The 20,132-nt window shown below is 39.1% G+C and overlaps 1 protein-coding gene across 7 annotated transcripts; it reads right to left on the reverse strand.

Annotated features, from left to right (window-relative positions):
- Nucleotides 1-1,228: 1,228 nt before the first annotated feature.
- On the reverse strand, nucleotides 1,229-19,483 carry hnrnpa3 (heterogeneous nuclear ribonucleoprotein A3). Of its 7 annotated transcripts, XR_012099067.1 has the most exons (13): nucleotides 19,352-19,483; nucleotides 17,091-17,213; nucleotides 16,122-16,268; nucleotides 15,833-16,043; nucleotides 14,696-14,785; nucleotides 14,503-14,613; nucleotides 12,900-12,974; nucleotides 10,153-10,302; nucleotides 9,947-10,072; nucleotides 7,471-7,531; nucleotides 5,402-5,466; nucleotides 2,771-2,797; nucleotides 1,229-1,742 (listed from the first exon to the last, which is right to left on the reverse strand). XR_012099067.1 is itself a non-coding variant. In XM_073047141.1 (11 exons), the coding sequence occupies exons 1-10, from the start codon at nucleotides 19,460-19,462 to the stop codon at nucleotides 7,485-7,487; spliced, it is 1,191 nt and encodes a 396-aa protein (XP_072903242.1). In that variant the 5' UTR covers nucleotides 19,463-19,483; the 3' UTR covers nucleotides 1,229-5,466; nucleotides 7,471-7,484. The 7 variants fall into 7 exon arrangements, 4 of the variants coding, with proteins under 4 accessions (XP_072903242.1, XP_072903241.1, XP_072903243.1 ...); XR_012099065.1 differs by having other exon boundaries at nucleotides 1,229-2,797; XR_012099066.1 differs by having other exon boundaries at nucleotides 2,771-5,466.
- Between the last annotated feature and the right edge of the window lie 649 nt (nucleotides 19,484-20,132).

The following is a 20,132-nucleotide window of genomic DNA, read 5'->3' on the forward strand; positions in this document are numbered from 1 at the left end:
TCAAGGAAACAAAGCAACACACACAAAATGCAACTTGGCGTGTCAGGCAGCATCTACGGAAAACTATTGTCTTTTCGTTATAGTACTTACGAAAACTGGGCGGCCTAGTACCACCAAACACATTCAAACAGGTTATCGCAATCCCTCCATTACTTGTTTGGAAGGGGGCATAAACATATCAGAGACCTACCAGTCGCTGGCAGGACTCGGTGCAAGTATTGGCGGCTGTAAATGTTCCCACCGCCGGGGCCTCAAATTGATCATCCTGCAAACCAAGCAGGGCTGCCACCTCCGCTTCTATTCCACGATGTCGGCGCTAAATTTCAACCCGCCACTTGTGGGGTTTAACTTAAAACTACTGTTTCCATAACCGCGACCAAGGCGGGACCGGGCAGTGGCCTTCTGGCGTTCCTGGCCTTACATGGCAGTGCAGCTGTCTGGATACACGTGCTTAATCATTTGTCTCCCAGTTCCCAGCTTTTCCTCATCGCCAAGGCTGCTTTATTATCTTATGAGACTAGAGCCACCATTTCCATTACTGGCAGCCGATGTAAAACATTTTCTTGAATAAACCCACTGGATTCATAATTAAACCTATTAAGGTTGTGCTGGTTTTCCAAGAATTTAGTACGCCGACATTTAAGCATTTCAAATTTTTCAGTGTTATCTCCAGGCATTATAGCTGTTTACGCAAAGCGTTTTGTTCCGACCATCCATTTCCCCCCCATCCATTCCATCTCCATTTTACTGCGGTTGATTGTTTAAAAAACCTCGACAACTTCTGTATTTAACGTCCCTTGAGATAATCTTCCTGGAAGATTACACGCCCGCCGGTAGCTATAAACTTACAATGTTCCGCCCTTTCAGGGAGGCAATTTTGTATAGGATAAGATGCCCTTTCCATTTGTTCCAAAATACTTTTAAAATAAATTTGTTCATTCATCAACTACAACATTGGTATGTTAAGACTCCAATTTGAGCAAAACTTCTGACCAAACCTCATTTATCACTGTGGCTTTTTAGATATAAAACCAGACTATCTTTTGCCAAATTTTCATTCAGGTTGCATAATCCCTACCTATATTTATTATGATCTTCCACCGTTACTGATTTTGGCAGGTTGCCTTGAGGATATCCTAACGTTTGGAATTAGTCACTAGACAGTAAGAGTTTAGAAATAAAGGTAAGTGATACTTAGTGAAACACAAGACATAAATAACGAATTACACACTGACAAATAGCTACTTTAATTTCATTGAAAATGATACGATCTTCACTTAAAATGTAACTTATGGTATGTACATTGTAAATACACGATGGTAGTTTTGGATCTAGGCATGTATTTCATAATCGATACTTTAACCGGTTTACTTATATAATTCTTTATTGCTACAATTGTTGATTTTTTGCCGCACATACAAATGTATATGAGAAAGATGATCCTTTCTTCACCGTAAGCGGGCTTAGTCACGACTGTTTTACAAATGCTTTTAATTCAATTAACTATTAGAAATTGCATTGAAGATACAGAAATTAGCTATTAAAATGGTTCCTCTTAATTACCAAAAGCATTCAAACTTTAGGGAGCAGAATCCGTTTTATTTCTTTAGCATTTAGATAACTCAATTCAATATGACTGCCGAGTGTCCAAAACGTACTGTGGCAATTTGCTCACCATGGAGATGGATGATATTTGCATCTTACCATATGTCCCAGAGATAATTAGTTAGGCTGTCTTTCATCTGGAGGGAATGGTTTGCAGTAGTCAAAAATACTTAAACCACTAACAGCAAATAAACTTCCAGTAGTAAAAGCAAAATATTCATAGTGTACCCAGCAATATATTTATTGACATTACAAAGGTGCAATTAGCATGCTACAATAACATTTAGCCATGTGGTAGTTGCGTTGGCCGAAGTTCATTTCAAACCTTTGACGTATATAGTTTAATTACAATTTTACTCAGTCACTTCAGTTGATTGACCTTCGATTCAGATGTGAAAGTCCAGGTCTTCCTGTCATGCAACCTGATTTTTGAAAAGTTGTCAAGGTTGTCAGATTAGAGTGGGATTTGGTCGATTAGGGAATAGTAGAGGGTTGAGAGCAACAGAGAAACAAACAAATGTTGCAACGATTCTTGACACTACTTTTATGGAGGGGAAACATGCATTTTGCTCTATTTTCTAGTGAAAGGTAAATAAAAATCAGAATGAGAGCAAATTTTTGGCATAACTTGCTTTATTAGTGTAGTGCTATGGAATGTATTGCTGCTTGATGCTTGGCCAATGGTCTTAGGTTCATTCTAATGACTTTTCCTCAGTATGTCAACTCTCAGTTTAAAAGCTATATGCATGCTAAGCAGATTTTGCTTGGACTTGCTCTCCATGGGCTGGGATAAAGATCTAAAGCCAGGGGTTCCCAACCTAGGGTCCACGACATAAAAATGGTTGGGAAAACTTGCTGTAAAGGAAGGTAGTTGTAGTCATCATTCCAAATGTTCCCCAAGTTTTCTAAGCCTAATAGTATTTACAGTTCAATAGCAGCAACATGTCACACAATATGACTTATCACCAGGAACACTTCAATTATGCAGAGGATATCCATAGGCACAAGTTGCTAAATGACACGCACACACACTGGTCCTTGTCATTTAATTGCACTCCATCTGAGTTCACACTGACACCATTTGAGATCATTGACCAGAACATTAACTGGATAAGCAAAATTAAAATTGTGTCATATTAGAGAATGGGAATACACTGCGACTTACCTCTGCCCTCTGAAGTCTTTTCGATGGCTACAAGGCAAAAAAACGTGATTGCTTGTAATTGCATCCACTGCAAATATATTCATCAGTATCATTTGAAACCCTAAGATCCCAACCTCTAACATTCATCACATGGGGTGACTAGGAATGAATAAATGGCCTTTGAGATACATTTTTTGTTTTAAAAAAATGCACACGAGCATTTGCAACAGGGAGACTGGATTAACTCATGCACCAAGTGTATTGCCTACATTTTCCTACTTGCAATATTCAATAATGTCAATTTATAAGATCTGGAGTGTGAAATATCCAAAACTGATTCGCAGATTTCAAGTGTTAGATATCTTGAAGAAGCTAAAAGGAATAGTGACTGTACTTTGGAAGGATATAACAGGGTAGGACTTATGAATGGTAAGGCACTGAGCATTGTAGCTTTCTGGTAATACAGATTCATAATTCCTTGGAAGTGATACAGATAGAGAGGGTAAAGAGAGCTTTTGGCCCATTGGCCTTTATAAAACAGTACTGAGTACTGGAGGCAGGATGTTGAAGTTGTACAAAACATTGGTGAGGCACTACTTGAGAGAAATGTGTACAGTTCTGGTTACCCTATCTATAAGATATTAATAAAATTGAAAGAGTATGGAGAAAATTCACAAGGATGCTGCTACAACTTAAGCTGTTATAGGGAAAGGTTGAACAGGTTACAACTTCATCTCCAAATCAGCTTCATTATCAATGGCATATGTTGTGAAATTTGTTAACTTAGCAGCAGCAGTTCAATGCAACACAATATAGAAATAATTACAGTATATCCATATTGTGCAAAAGCAGAATACATATCAAAACTATTGAGGTAGTGTTCACAGGTTCGATGTCCATTAGGAATTGTATGGTAGAGAAGCTATTCCTGAATCGCTGAGTATGTGCCCTCAGGCTTCTGTATCTCCTACCTGATGGTAAAAGTGATTAATTTCCTGGAGATTGTGAGAATGAGAGATTTAATAGAGACATACAAAATTGAGGGGTATAGATGGAGTAAATGCATACAGCCTACAGAGGCTAAAACTAGGTCATGTCAAAAGGTGATTATGTTTAAGGCAAACCTGACTGGGAACTTCTCTACTCCAATGGAGTTGCCAGTGGACATGGCAGATACCTAGGTGGGAGGGCTATGGTCCAGGTGTCGGTCAATGGGACTCAATGAGTGAAGGGCCTGTTTCTCTGCCGTGGTGCTTTATGATTCTATAAAAGCACCACAGAACATTCAGGTGATTGTTGTAAGGCCGATTAAAGGTGCAACCTTATGGTGTTCATACTTAGAAAACTATACAGACATATCAATGCCAGCATTAAAAGCTGGTCTACTTAGGTTGAAAATGCTGTCTTATGCTCACACCTCATCCCCCTTGATACTTAGTGAGACTCTCAAACGGGAAAACCAGTAATAACATAAGAAAATACTGGTTGTGGTACAAATAAAGGATCAAGTGACGCAATACAAATAATGCTCATCCCCATCATTAACAGTCACCATATTTTGGAAATAATCTCCAACTATGTTCCCAGAGCCAGGACTGAAGTGGTCATAGGGGAAGGGCAGTTATTTTCAGGTCAGTATTTCTCCATCACTAAAAACAGCAAAACCCCAGGAAGCTCCAAATATGTCTGTTGGAACATATTTTTAACCCAGCATTCCAAAGTGCTCTAGTCATTAACTCCCAGAACTGATGACTTGTAGGATTTTCAGCATACCAGCCATTCTCTCACCACTAGTTGTTCCACCTCACTTCTGCTTGGAATACAATAGCATATAACGTGTTGAGTTTTATTTTGCTTTGAGACTGCAAATATCTACTCAAATATGTACCAAATGTTTTACTAGGGAGATTGAATATATGATGGGATTTGACTGATCTAGCAATTATATTGTAATGTTTTAAAACCTCAGGCAGTAATTTAACACAATAGTAGTATTCAACATCAGTAGGGCACCATCTATGGGAGGAAAATGCAGTCAATGGTTTGGGCTGAGACCCTTCATCCATTTGTTACATCAAGTTGGAGTAAAATAATAAAAATTAGAGGCTGAAAAATTATGCAAAGCATTGCAATACAAGAAATAGAAAAATACTGCACCTGAACTATTCAGTTTTACATATAAAATTCTGTACATTTCTTTCCGATATCTACAATAATCTTAGTATCGACTTTTTTTTTTTACAAGTTATTGTTTTAGAAGTTGAAGTTTATTCAAGAGTGAAGTACAAATATTGAAGAATAGCATTAACGAGACATGGGTCAGAAACCTTTATTAAAAGCAGGTGTAATTTTGGAAGGCATCAAATCCAGTGATAACAAGCAATTTCTCCAAGAATCTCTCCTTTGTTCTACATTTACTAACTACCTTTGCAAGTTAATTAAGCAACAATGTACTGCTTTGTCAACATGTTGTAAGGCCTAGAGAATAAAAACTGCCTGAAATTAGAGCCATGTGTGACTTTGCCCAATATTATGCAATTACATTGTTTCATTACCATACCTGGTTGTCGAATGGATCATGAATCAATCCTGGGAGCTATTGTTTTGGAAAAATATTACCATAGTTAAAACTACGTGTTTCACCAATCTTACCATTCTTGAAACTGAGCATTACTGTACTTGTCACAGTAAAAATGGAAGATGACTTCTTAGCCAATCTGTAAATTAAGCAGATCAGTTATTCTCGATTCAATCCAAAGGATGGATTTCACCTATTTATTAAACAGTTTTTTTAAAAAAAATCAAACCTTACTTACAATCAGCACTTGCCTCAGGTCTGCCTGCTAATTCTATTACATGTGTTTATGCTGCCCTGTTGTCCCTTTTAGTAGCTATTACTGAAGTGGTTCCATAGGTTGTTGGCTCTTCCTAGTCTTTCTTCCACACTTCAGCTGCCATTCAAGGTCAAGCTAGTCAAAGATAACGAAGTTGCCTAACAGCACCGCATTCTCCTTTTCCTTCCTCTTGGAGATGTAGCTCTTGTTCCTGCCTTGCCATTCTTTAATTATGCTGACTTGTCCAAATTCAATATGGCTGCAGTGGTCCTGTCTTAGTGGATCTCCATGCTTCACTGTACTAATGTGGGTTGACAGCAGAGATGCATAGCCTTTTCAGTCCTCTTACAATAAATTGCACCTGTAGCTTGGGAATCTAATTCTAGAAATTATTATTTACAGTTTTAAATTTTAATTACCTTTAAAATGCATGCATTTCTGTTCACTCTCAATACTATATGAACATTTGTAAGTTTTAGTACATAGTCAGCTCTACCTGGCAAATCCATAAGACAGTAGAAATTACAAGATACTCTCATCTAAATTGGAAATACTGCTTGGTTTTACATTCAGTGTCAAAGCAGAAACAGTTGCCATCAAAAGAAAATGACACAGCAAAATCAAGTAGTGGAAAGCCAGCTTATGATGCTATCAGAATCCATCCAAAGGCAACTTTTAAACTCATTATTCCCATAAATAAATGTGCAAATACTACCAGCATTATCAATATTGTGGACTATTGCACACAACCCCGGATAGAATAAAAGTTGTAGGATAGAATCAGTTATTTTAAGGGACCATTCACAGACCACAAAATTCAACCAAGCTTGAATACAATTAAACTAAAAGCGTTTCTTGCCATTTAACGTCGCTCACTCAAGATTTGTTACAAAAGTAATACCTGATGACAGTATCCCACACTTCAATAGGAATTTCCCCACATCATTAAGCAAAAACCACGTTTTATATATCTAAGAACGTGGCCCTATCCAAATTGCAAAAGGAATTTTGCATCTCAGAAACCACATATTTGTTTCCAATAAAACTTGATGTGGTCTTTCATTCCACCTACAATTCAAATATGGTGGAAAGAGTAACCAGCCCATACAACCAACACCTCCCATTTCATAAATATTTTGAATTTATTTTATACTGCAATTTCCAGTAGGTCACATTCATCACATATAAAGTATTTCAAATCCAAAGAGCAAAACTAGCCTTCTATACAAATTACACCAATAGCAGTTTTCACAGCTCGAGTAGCTTTAAGAATTTCAAATTCATTTTAAGTGTAACATATCATCTTCCCTTTAACTTTAGAGGACTGGATATTTATTTAGGCTAAAATTTCCAGTAAACCCCTGCAGTATTAAGATAGCTAGAAATTAAAAAGAGTACCTATCTTGATTTATAATCAAGGAAAAACTGACTACACAGATCATTTAGTGAAAAAGTTCTTATCCTTTTTATTCCCAATTTGGCTACCACAAATTACATGGCTGAACAGCTATGGAAATGAGGAAAATAAAGACATTGCTGGAACAAAGTTTTAAAAACTCAGGAATTTACATCTAACAGCAACTACATTATAACAAACGACTGCACTTTTTGCAAATCTCTCTACAGGAAACAGTCCTGAACAAAAAATGTTTATGTTAATGCTGCAGTAACTTTTCTGACTACTGGACCATCGCTCTTCCTGTGGGCAGCCTTTACAATGAACTTGGTCGATATTCTGTCTCAAAGTAACCTGCAGCTTTCCTGACAACTCCTGGCTCATCCTCTCCTAAGAACTGTTGCCTGTTGAATGATACAGGACAAGATGGTTATTTATTGCACTGTGCATTACAGATACTACACTTTGATGGAATTAGTATTCAAGCTTACTTTTGATAAAATGTTCAGTATCTTCTACTATAGCTGCCACCGCCACCAGAGCCATAACCACCTTAAAAAGAAAGTTAAAAGATCTCACATTAAACAGTGACATTTGCAAACTTTTTAAAAAAACTTTCAACTGCAACTATAGTGACCCCTTATTTATATGTCTGGAATAGAATTAACTATTTCCAGTAACTAGAAAAGATAGTGAAATAGCCAGGTTTAATTGCCCCAATGGGGAAAGCAAAGTCCCCTCAACTCTCCCCCACATGTTCACATAATCTATTAAGAATAAAACTAAAGGTGAAAAAGCTATTTCAACCAATGATTGAGATGGTTTGCAGGTCATTACTTTCTACAAAGCAAAACCTAACATTATGAATGGCTGTGAGGTTTCACTAACAGTTCAGCTCAACACGTGTTATGTATGCTTTGTAAGGGAGAATAAAACTACATCCTTGCAAATCCCTGCAACATCTGGTAACACTGTGATCTTAGGCTGATGTCAGAACATCTTTCAGGAGGGTGAACCCTCGTAAGGAATCAGACCCTGCTGGTGTACCTAGTAAGGCTCTGAAAACTGGCAGGAGTGTCCAAGGATGCAGCAATTGGAGGTTCCCACACGCTTCAAAAGGGCAACAATCATATCTGTGCCCAGGTAGAGCAGGTGAGCTGCCTCAAAAACTTATCACCCAGTAGAACTCAAATCTACTGTGATGAAGTGCTTTGGGAGGGTGGTTGTAACTTGACTCCACTCCTGCCTAAGCAAGAACTTGGACCTGACGCAATTTTCCTATGCCAGAATAGGGTCTACAGCAGATATAACCTCACTGACTCTGCACTCACCCTTGGATCACCAGGACAATAGTAATAGTAATTGGGCTGCTGTTTATTGACTACAGTTGAGCATTCAACACAATTGTACCCTCAGATATATACCCTCTGTACCTCCTCCTCCAAATGGATCTTTGACTTCCTCACCAAACCAGTCAGTGCAGATCAGAAATCACATTCCCTCCTCATTATCAACACCAGCACAAACGCCATCTATAAATTTGCCTATAAATGGTTGTTGGACTCAATGTCAGAAAAGCAAGGAATTTAAGCCATTTTACTTAAATGGAAGAACCCTAACCCTCCTATAACCTTTTATTGGCTTTCCTCTATCACGTCCTGTTTAAGTCTAGAGAAAATAAGTCAGACATTGGATATATCCTTTAAATTTGAAGAAATGTGACAAACTTTTATTCAATATTTTCATATGATCTGATTTTTGTACGGATTCTCTTCCAGCTATTTTTTCAGAACCTTCAATTTGATCAGTCTCTCTCTTCTCTTGGTTTTTCTCTCAGGATGGACTGCCCAGTCTTTATTTCCCTGTTTAGAATAGTTTTCCCCCCCCTCTTCTTTATTTAAAAATTTCTATTAGTCCTTCCTTTCTTCATTAAGTGATTAACGAGAATTATACATTTTGTATCAATTTTATACTTTGTAGATCAGTATGTGTGATTCTGACATTGTTTATTTTGCCTTCTGTATGTACTGCTATTGATATACTGTATATACCAGAGATATTCTCCTCCTGTTTGTACACACTTTTTTTAAAAAAAAATCAATAAAAAGACTGAAAAAAGAAAAGCAAGGAATTGTTTGTGGACTTGACTTCAGGAAGGAAGAAATCAGGGTATCAGAAGTGGAAAGGTGAGTTATTTCAAATTCCTGGGGTGTCAAACATCTGAGGATATATCCTGGGTTCAAGAAATTCATGCAATTACAAAGTCAGCTCAACAGCGGCTATATTTTGTTAGGCATATGAGACTTGTTATGTCAAAGACACTTGCAAATTTCTTCAGATGTACTGTGGAGAGCGTTCTAACTGGTTGTATCATCTTCTGGTATGGAGGGGCTACTCCACATGATCAGAAACAGTTACAGAAAGTTGGAAATTCAGACAGCTCCAGACACTAACCACCCCAGCATCCAGGATAGTTACAAAGGGTGATACCTCTAATACACAATCTTTAAGGACCCCTTCCCCAACAAATCACCCAGCATGTGTTCTCTTCTCATTGCTACCATTGAGATGGTGCAGGAGCCTGAAGACACTCACGTTTCAGGAACAGCTTCTTCCACTCTGCCATCAGATTTCAGACAATTACCACATGAACACTATTTCGGGGGTTTTTTTTTGCATTAATTTTTCTTACTTTTAATTATATACACTTGTTTTATAAGTTGAGCAAGCTAGGACTCTCTTTGGAGAGGAGGATGTGGAGACTTGCAAGAAGTATACGAGATGGGGCAATGATTAAGTGGACAGCCAGATTTTTGCTGGGGTGGAAATATAAGGAGCGTAACTTTAGGATTTTGAGAGTTTGTCAGAGGAAGCTTCCTTTACATAGAGCACTGGGTGCATGGAATGTGTTGCTGGCGTGTACTGTCCTGTCCTATGACTATGTTCAAAATTTTAATATACTCTTACCACCATAGGGACCAGAGTTACGCCCATAATTGCTATTCTTCATGGGTCCAAAATTTGATGATTGGTTAGGATAGTTTCCAAAGTCATTGTAGTTCCCACCTCCACCACCACCACCACCAAAATTACCTAAAAGAAAAATCAAAAGGATGACATTAGTTCACTTAAATGCATCCTCTCTTTTAATCTTTATCAGTCAAAATTCTTACCTCCAAAGTTTCCACCTTCATTGTAGTTGTCATAGCCACCACCACCATATCCTCCTCCACCACCACCACCTTGGTTGCCAAAACCTGGGCCACCACCGCCATATCCTCCTCCTCTACCAGAGTAACCATGGCCACCTCCAAAATTGCCACCTGAAGAACATCATTAGGTATTTGTATTAAAACCCAAGAACTGATGCTCTCCTTCACCTAGGCTTTCTGTAGCATCTTTCCAACTTGGGTTTTCTCCCCAGCCTAGCTAACAATCTTTTGTTCCAACACAAATTAAGCAAGTGGCTACAACTTCAGGAACTTAAACATCCTCTCACCAAAGCTGCCCTCAGCACCTTCCCAGCCAAAATTAGGATTTTAATTCCTGTTCAACACCAATAATTGGAATCATTATTAAACCTAAAAATGGTCTAAGTTTCCAGGCGCAACTGGTGGAAGCCAATGTGGGACCCTGTGAAGAATGCTTTATCAATACAAAACATCATGTACTTCAGTTTTATTCTTATAAAATTAAATGGTTCTGTCAGGTACTCACATTAGCCTAGTAGGAAACCTTAAAATAAAAAGATGAAAAACCTAGATCAGGGGTTCCCAATCTGGGTCCAGACCCAACAATTAATGGTAGGGTTCCATAGCATAAAAAAGGCTGGGAACCCCTGCTTAGATCTACTCACAATCTCAAGTATAACTGCGTATACATTTTGCTTGGGCAAGGTAGCTCACTGATTTCAAGAGTCAGTACTAAGATACTTCAATGGTGCTCTTAAGTAGTGAATTCCAAGAGTTTCATCCAACAATGATGAAGGATTAGCAATATATTTTCAACTGCAAATTCAAGGGAAATGTGCAGGCAGCAATGTCAGAACAGATCTTTTTGGATGTGGGAGAAATGTTCTAACTGCAAATGAAACTAAACACTCACAAACAATTCTACTTACAAAACAAATATTCAAAGTAAATGTGGTTGGGCTATGTAAGTTGTCTTGAGAATCTGCCTGGGATCAAACATGTTTCCAACAGCAATAAGCATATTCATAAGACAGAAGCAGAACTAGGCCATTTGGCCCATCGGGTCTGCTCTACTATTCCATCATGGATGATTTATCCCTTGCAATCCCATTCACCTGCCTACTCCTTGTAACTTTTGATACCCTTAATAATCAATATTAGTTCCACTTTACATATATCCAATGACTTGGCCTTCACAGCCATCTGTGATAATTTATTCTGCATTCACCACCCTCTGGTTAAAGAAATTGCTCATCTGTTATAAAGACATCCCCCTCTTCTGGGGCTGTCTCCTCCAGTACTGGACTCCCCACAATAGGAAACATCCTCTCCACATCCACTCTTATCTAGGCCTTTCAATATTCAGTAAGATTCAATTACAACCCTTCTCCCCATACTTTACAACAAGTACAGGCCCAAAGCCTTCAAATGCTCTTCATATGGTAACCTGCTCATACCTGGGATTATTCTTGTGAAACTTCTCTGGACACTTTCTATTGCCAGCACATATTTCCTTAAACAAGAGCCCAAAACTACCAAAAATACTCCAAGTGGGGTTTGATCAATGCAATATACAGTCTCTGCATTATATCATTGTTTCTATATTCTAGCCCACCTGAAATGAATGCCTACATTTTATTTGCCTTCCTTACCAACTCAACCTGTAAGTTAATGTTTAGGGAATACTGCACGATGATTCCCAAGTCCCTCTGTGCTGAATTTGCTCCCCATTTAGAAAAGTCTACACCTTTATTCTTTCTGTCAAGTGCAAACATTCCTTGACCCCCCCCCCCCCTTTAGAACAGGAATATTTGCAGTTTTGGCAAGAATATTATTAACTGCCCAATTCACAATGCCCCCAAAGTGGTGGTGGTGGTGTGTTCATTCACTCGATTCCCATTTTCAATGTTGCTGGGTCTTTTCAATACATCAAGATAGGATTTGGCTAATTGGTAACAGGCAGTCACTTATCACCCTCAAATTTCAACACTTGCCCATACACAGACCAAAATAGAATTAGTAATATAAAGCATCACTATATTTGCCCTCCGTCTCTTTGATAAATGACAGTTGATTCCTCACATCACCCCCCCCCCCCCCAAAAGAGCACGAACTCTGTCTACCATGACAGTCAAGGGTAGAAGTACATAGGTATGCTGACACCTGCAATCCAGAGCTGGAAATACATTGCCATTCCTCCACCGACATTGGAAATAAATCCTGAAATTCCCTGATCAACAATAAGTGGGAGAACTTGTACCATAGTTCGGCAGTAGTCAAGAAAGCAACTTGTCTCCACCTTCTGAGAAGAGCCAACAGCCTTCAAATGACTAAATCTGTAATGCACTGGCTGGTGAACCGGTCCTGCTTTGTTTTTGCAAAAAAACTAAAAGGTCATCACATTGGTTATTACCAATATATTATTGTGAACATATTGGAAAGAGGGCTGGCTGGCTCTAGACATACAGCACAGTAGCTAGATTCCTGCTTTTTATGTCTGCAATATGCTTAGCCATCCAAGTTAATTGAACTGGTCAAAACCTGGCAGAGACCACAGAGCACAGCTTGAGATAGCAGAATCATCTCAGAACTTTTCTGTACTCAAATGCAAATTTGACAGTTTTTGCTACTGAAAATACAGTTTACAGTAAACATCAACCCTTAATGGAATGCTGTCAGATTTTGAAATTTAAACATCAATCCGTATCAGTATTAAAAACTCAACTTACCATCACCAAATCCATTATATCCGCCACTTCCTCCACCTCCGTAGTCATCCCTGCCACCTCCAAAATTTCCCATGCCTATAGGGAAAGTCAAAAAAAATAACTACTTTATTATCTTGTGTGGGAAATTTCATTACAGCAACATTTAAACACTTAGCAATATCACAAACAATAAAGTACAGAATAATATACACAATTTATCAATGTCCAATAAGCTGAACAATTCAAATTATATCAGTGTACTCCATTCTATACCTTTCCACCCAACACTAACAAATATCTGCACTACTAGGATGTTTGAATACTTAATACAGCTACTATGTTTGAAATTATGCACTGTATTTTCTACACCCTCAATAGCTCCAGTGGTTTGGAAAATTAACAAATGATCCACTGGTACTGAAGGAAAAAAATGAATTTGGAGAAGGTTAGGCAAAAGTTAAATACAATTGAAAGAATAGATTGGGGCTCCATTCACTTGTACAGAGAACCTTTTCAAGAGCTTGGTACAGATGGAGCAAGCCTCTGCATCCAGCCAATTCCCTTCAAATAACAACTTTCCATTAATGATAGGAAGAAGCCAACAACTTGGGAAGCCAGTTTGGTAATTAAGGGATACAAGGATGATTGCAGGGAGTGCAGGCCCCTTGCCCTATGATGTAGTGTTATTAACAATCAATAGTTCAAGAAAATTAAGTATATTAGGCCCAAGAGACCTGCTCTCACTTCAGTCCATAGCAGGTGCACATAAAATACATGATAAATTTCTTAAGGCTGCACTAAGCAAAACAAAATTACTATGCTGAGTCCAATGTCCTCGAGCATTTTGGATTAAATTCTACAATTAAATTACTCAACTTTTTTTGAATAGCACAAGTTTAATACATAACTTCTACATAAGGATCCACCAGGGATGGGTGGGCCATGCAGAATACTGAAGAGCAGAAAACCTTCATGACAAAAGTTGACAACAGAAAGACTAAGTAACATGGGAATGCCTCTTATTAGCCAAGATTAAACTATGAAAGTACTGAGATCATATCACATCTCTATAATACCTGAGGTCACATCTGGAGTACTTTAGCAGTGTTAGTCACCACACTAAATGGAATGCAATTGCATTAGAGAAGGAACAGATATACCAGGAGTTGTTAGGCATGGAATCCTTCAGATATGTGGAGAAACTGTTTTTAATGGAGCAGAGGCCATGAGGAACCCAAGAGATATACAAAACTTATACAAGACAGATAGGTTAGAAAGTAGTAAACACCTTGTCATTTCCTCTCCCCTTACCCCACAGAAGTCCAGTAATTCTTTAAAGAGGAAATAAGGCTGGTTAAGTGGTAGAGGGGTTTGGATAGCTTTAAACTAAAAATGATTGAAATCTGGATGCAGCCAAAAGTTATGCAGCTACTCCCACAAAAGTTTGTTAGTATTTGGAGAGTCACCATATAGAAAGGAACAGGCTGATAATTGGACTAGTGTGGATGGGTTTGGGGAGGATGGAGCAGAAAGGGCTTATGGTCAGCATGAACACTTAAGTAAGAATCTGCTTGTACCCTATGTGCAAGTTCAAAACTGTGATGCCTTCCATGAGACATTTTACCTCTGCCACCAAAATTCCCGCCTCGATTAAAATTTCCTCCGTTTCCACCACCATAATTTCCACCGCGATTCATGAAGTTACCAGGGTTACCACTGCCTCCTGAACTCCGTCCTTAGAAATTAAACAGAAAGTTATCTAAAGAATCTACAGTTTACAACTGCAACCAACAATTCTCTTTATTTTTTCCACATACCTCTCTGAGAGCCCAAACCCTGCATCTCTTGTCGTGAAAGTGCTTTCCTCACTTCGCAGTTGTGTCCATTCACAGTATGGTACTTTTGAACTAAAATTACAAGAAAATTTTTCTAAAATCATTATTGAAAACCTGATCACATTAATTGAAAACCCTGTTTTACATAACCTGACAGAAGAAAATGCTACATACAAACCACTATCACAGGATGCCACCAACAATGTGTCAATGCACTGCACTAGCAACTTAGTGCCCTCCATTTTTCCTAGCTAACCATGTGAAAAGCAATTCTTCATACCATGTCTTCTTACCCATTTCCAACGAATTCACTTTCACTATGTCCAGCAGTACATTCCAAATACTTCAAATCTGAACATGGAATTACCCCATTATATCTTGCACCAACCTCTAATTACCTATCCATTTCCCAGCAGAAACATTTAACTCTCTAAATGTTTGAATACTGTAGTATTATTCTCATATACTGACTTTGCTTGAGAGCAACCCCAACTTCTCCATCATGCTACCTTAACCCGAATCAAAGTGTGGTCCCTAGAATTCTACACTATACTCAACAAGGTACAATTTAGTGAAGGATTACAAATTCACTGCCCCAATTAAAATCCATATATCCCAACTTTTAAAACCACCTCATCTGCTTTCCTATCACCTTCATATCATTTTGAATGTTCATCAGTGCCTTCCTTTTACTGCTTCCCACCCATTTCAAACAGCTAAAGCTGTTCGGCACAACTTTGTGGGCTGAAGGGCCTGTATTGTGCTGTAGGTTTTCTATGTTCTATCAGCCTGCCTCACCACAACATTGTTCCTCAAACAGCCTAACTTCACATTTATTGCATCTGCATGTAAACCTAGTTTGCCACTTATACATATTATTCAAAGATTTGAATTACTTGCACTCTTACTCCAAAGCACAGTCCCAGTATCAACACCCAGACTCTCCTACTGGCAAAACACATTCATTTCACTTCCTATGCTATAAACCCCAATCTGAAATGCCATTTGACAAGTAAAATGTTCATGTAATACAAGATATGTATATTTTCTAATCTATTAGATACATAGCCACCACCCCCACCTGAATTTAGACCAAAATTTCAACATAATGCTACACACCAACAATTTTGTCAACAGAATCGTGATCATCAAATGTGACAAAAGCAAATCCTCGTTTTTTTCCACTGCCACGATCCGTCATAACTTCAATATTTTCAATCTTGCCATACTTCTCAAAGTAATCTCTTAGATGATACTCCTCAGTATCTTCTTTGATACCACCAAGAAATATTTTCTTCACTGTTAAGTGGGCACCAGGTTTTGTAGAATCCTGTAAATAAAGTTACAATTCAGTTTTCTATTCTTATTATCAAGCACTACTTATGATTACATAAATAATAAAACTTGCCTCTCTTGATACTGCTCTTTTTGGTTCTACAACACGACCATCAACCTTGTGTGGTCGAGCAGACATGGCAGCATCTACTTCTGTTACACTGGAATAGGTCACAAACCCAAATCCCCTTGAACGTTTTGTTGCCACTTCCCTCATCACCTAAAAACAAAAAGACAAAGTAATTCATCAGAAAAGGAACGTGATTTGATAAAGGACAGTAAGTATAGCTCATTGACCTTTCATTATTTCCCTGCTCCTGTGAAACAAAGAAGATAGATATTTACACAACAGAAGGAAGCAGCACTTCAAATGTCAGAAAGGCGCAAGATTCAACGGGACAATGAAATCAAGCAACTGCAGATACTGGACAGCTGAAATGACTTTAAAAACTGCTAGAAATACTTAAGTTTAGACAGCATCTGTAGAAAAAGTTAAATGTGTCAGATGAGACACTCAATACAAATAAATATTATCCCAGCAAACCCTGGCGATCAATGTAACAGATTGCAGGGAAATAAAATTCGCTTGTTGCCTGTGGTTAGAGATTAAGGCGCAGAATTATGCTAACAATTTCAACTCAAGTTGCAAATGAGAGAAACAACAGGATTGCAAAAATATTCTTACTGGGGTAAGCAAGATCATGACACTTAAAATCCATTACGAACAGAAGAAATTGGCAGAAAATGCATGCCAGACTGACAGAAATTGTTATATTATTTTGAGACTATCAATAAGGACAGCAATGATTCAACAGCATTTCAATGGGTGTCACTGCAGCCTGGCTCAGATAACATTACAAAAGCAACTAAAAGGAAAGTCTTTTTCTTAAAATTTCATGTTGAAAAATACAATGTAACTATGAACAACAGATGAATACCAAGTATAAAACATCTAACGAACTGACAGAAACTTTTAAATTCTAACAGCAATTTTATACAAATCAGAAAGCCTCAAGCACCTAGAAGAGATAATAAATCTTACCACACAATCTGTTAGTTGTCCCCATTGCTCGAAGTGCTTCCTTAAACTATCTTCATTTGTTTCAAAACTCAATCCGCCAATGAACAGCTTGCGTATCTGCTCTGGTTCTTTAGGTTCTGGACCCTACAAAGCAAAATTCATAGTTTGTAAGTGCTATACAGTTTATGACTGCCAGAGAATGCAGCTTTGTTAGAATCTGTGTAAAGCAGTACATTTCCAAACAAACAAGTTTAAGAAATTAAGGTCAACTCATGGTGAAAAGGGTGGCACAGTAGCATAGCAGTGACACTATTACAGCAATTTCAATTCTGGTACTATCTGTAAGGAACTTGTATGCTCGCCCCCCCTGATCACTTTGGTTTCCTCTGGGTATTCTAGTTTCCTCCCTCAGTTCGAAGACATGCCAGTTAGTATGTAAATTAGATATTGTAATTAGGTTAGTTTTAAATAAGTGGGTTGTTGCAAGGTGTAGCTCGTTGGGCCAGAAGGACCTGTTCCGTACGGCATCTCTAAATAAGTACAAAATAGCAAGATTAAAATGGCATAATATACGGTAGCTATGCAATTTAATTACTTCTGTATTGCTGACCCAAATAAAATGACCAAGCATGTAAAGGTGTATTGTATACAGTACTCTTTTCTAATATTTAGGTGTATCGGCATGTGCATGTTTGTTCTTCCTGACTGATTTCAATTACAGTACCAAACATAATTGAAAATGCACTTTATTAAGTGAAAATTTATAACTATTTTACCGTTCTCTGCATATTTTCTAACTTTATTCACATTCAATTTTTAGCCACACTGAACTGCTAAACCAATGTAAGGTTCTCAGCCACCTATAGGTTCCTCTTTAAAATCTTAAACTACATTCAAAATGTCCAGATACATCCTCAAATTCAAACCTTGGAGGCAGAGATTATTCCTCCAAATCCACCACATTCTTCCTAAGTACAGTGTCGAAAACCACTCAGTTCTTCAGGCAATCACAACCTTGTACCAGCACAAATCTTACCTATTGTACTCAGATCAGTTGAAAACAAGTACAAATGGATCAAAAGTGTAACTTAAGAAAATGGTATCAAAAAAGCCAGTATCAAGATAATAAAACCGATTGACAATACCGCTTCTTTACAGTTGGGTTCTTATAAAAGCCGTTTCCTGTTGGCCTTTTTTTAATCTGTGTTTGACATTTTACTTTCGAAAGGTAGCTAAATCCACTTCTCCACTACCTAATTCTCAACTGGAGCACGCTGACTGGCTGAAATTCGTCAGCAGTTACAAGCCAAGAAAAGCCTCATTTTCTAAAGAAATGTGAATAAATGTAGGCAAATCAGAACAGGCCAGCAGGGATCGTTGATGATTTACTAGAAAAACCGGAATAACATTAAAACGACCGAGTCAAGAGCTACTACGAGTTCAAAAAAACTGCTATGAAGTAAAAGATTAAGGACCCACAACTTCAGATGATCGATCAACTGCGAGGCAAGGTGACCAAATTTACCAGTAACTTAAAAAAACACTAGGTTAAAACATCTCAAAGCATTTGGTTTGCGGCCTGCGGTCTAAGGCTTGGAGAGTACACAAATACTTTTAATGCAGCATTTCCTCCTGTCGCCATTTTACGAGTAGCCTTCCATCGGCGGGTTGAAATATTTCTCACCTGCTTTCTAACCACGGTCTTAAAGTCATGATAACTGCAGATTGATCTTTCTTCGATCTTTTTTATTCAGGTGCCTCACGATTTTATATAATCTGTACCCAATGTGGCCAAGAAAGCCAACCTGTTATTTCCGATCTGTTCTCCTGCTCCAGCCCTAGGGACAACTAGTAAATTTCGTTTCACTCTTGAAACGGGGAGGTGAAAACCGGTCAGCGATCCTGTGGGAGCAGCCGACTGCCAGGCGCCGAGCAATGGATCAGCCTCCCGCCAAGATTGAGCCCCGCCACACCGGGCCCCAGATCAAAGGTGCATAGATCTAGCTTGGCGGCGGATCAGCCACCACACCACACCTCAGCTCCTGTTCAGCGCCGAGACCGCTAACAGGCGAGTTAATAATCAAGCAACTCGGTCACCCGCCGCCATCTTACAGAAGCAGCAGAGCCTCCATGTTATGGCGGGCGGCATCAAAATCCCGGCCGCAGCAAGAATCTCAGCAACCCTCCCCGCAGGCCGGAGTACACAACAACAACAAAAAAAAACGGCCAAGCAGATACCACGATCGATGCCGGACAGCGGATCTCGGGCGTCGGGTTCCTACCTCCATTCTGCGCGACGGCCGTCTGCGAGTCGGTCGAGCTCCCGAGAACCAGTGAGACCTCTCGCATCCGGAAAATGGCTGCGCCACCCGGGCCCCGCCTTGCCGCCCCATCAATCACACACACTCCGCCCGCCTCCCCGACAGCCGCTCCCCGCGCAACGTCACGCCCCGTGAGCGCGCCCAACCGCCGGATTTCCAACCGTGCGCCGCGCGTCACGTAACGTCACGTGTGCGTGACGTGACCCCGAAATCAACCTGGAGTCAGTCCCCGGGAGCAAGGTCGCGTTCAGCGATGTGGTGCCGAAGGGCTGCTGACAAATCACAATCTTAATTTAAGAACAAACACGAGGAAATCTGCAGATGCTGGAAATCCGAGCCACACACACAAAATGCCGGAGGAACTCAGCAGACCAGGCAGCATCTGTGGAAAAAAAAGTACAGCCAAGGTTTTCTGCCCGAAACGTCGACTACTTTTTTCCCCGTAGATGCTGCATGGCCTGCTGAGTTCCTCCAGCATTTCGTGCGTGTTACATATTTTAAGCTTCTGATCTTCTGCCTCATAATTAAAACGATCACATTATCTCTTGCTAACCCACCGTACTCTTTGACTTTGTTCGAAGCACGTAATAGTAGTAGGAAAACAATGTGGCACTTCTGTATTGGCATATCTTGAGAAATCTGGACTGAAGAAATTGTGTTATTTCTGGGTCTATTGCCATTCACTACCGTAGTAAAGTGTTCGGTAATACAATTTCCATACTCTAATCATGTTGTGACACAA

Source organism: Hemitrygon akajei, chromosome 5 (genome assembly GCF_048418815.1).
Source record: "Hemitrygon akajei chromosome 5, sHemAka1.3, whole genome shotgun sequence".
In the NCBI taxonomy this organism is placed as follows: domain Eukaryota; kingdom Metazoa; phylum Chordata; class Chondrichthyes; order Myliobatiformes; family Dasyatidae; genus Hemitrygon; species Hemitrygon akajei.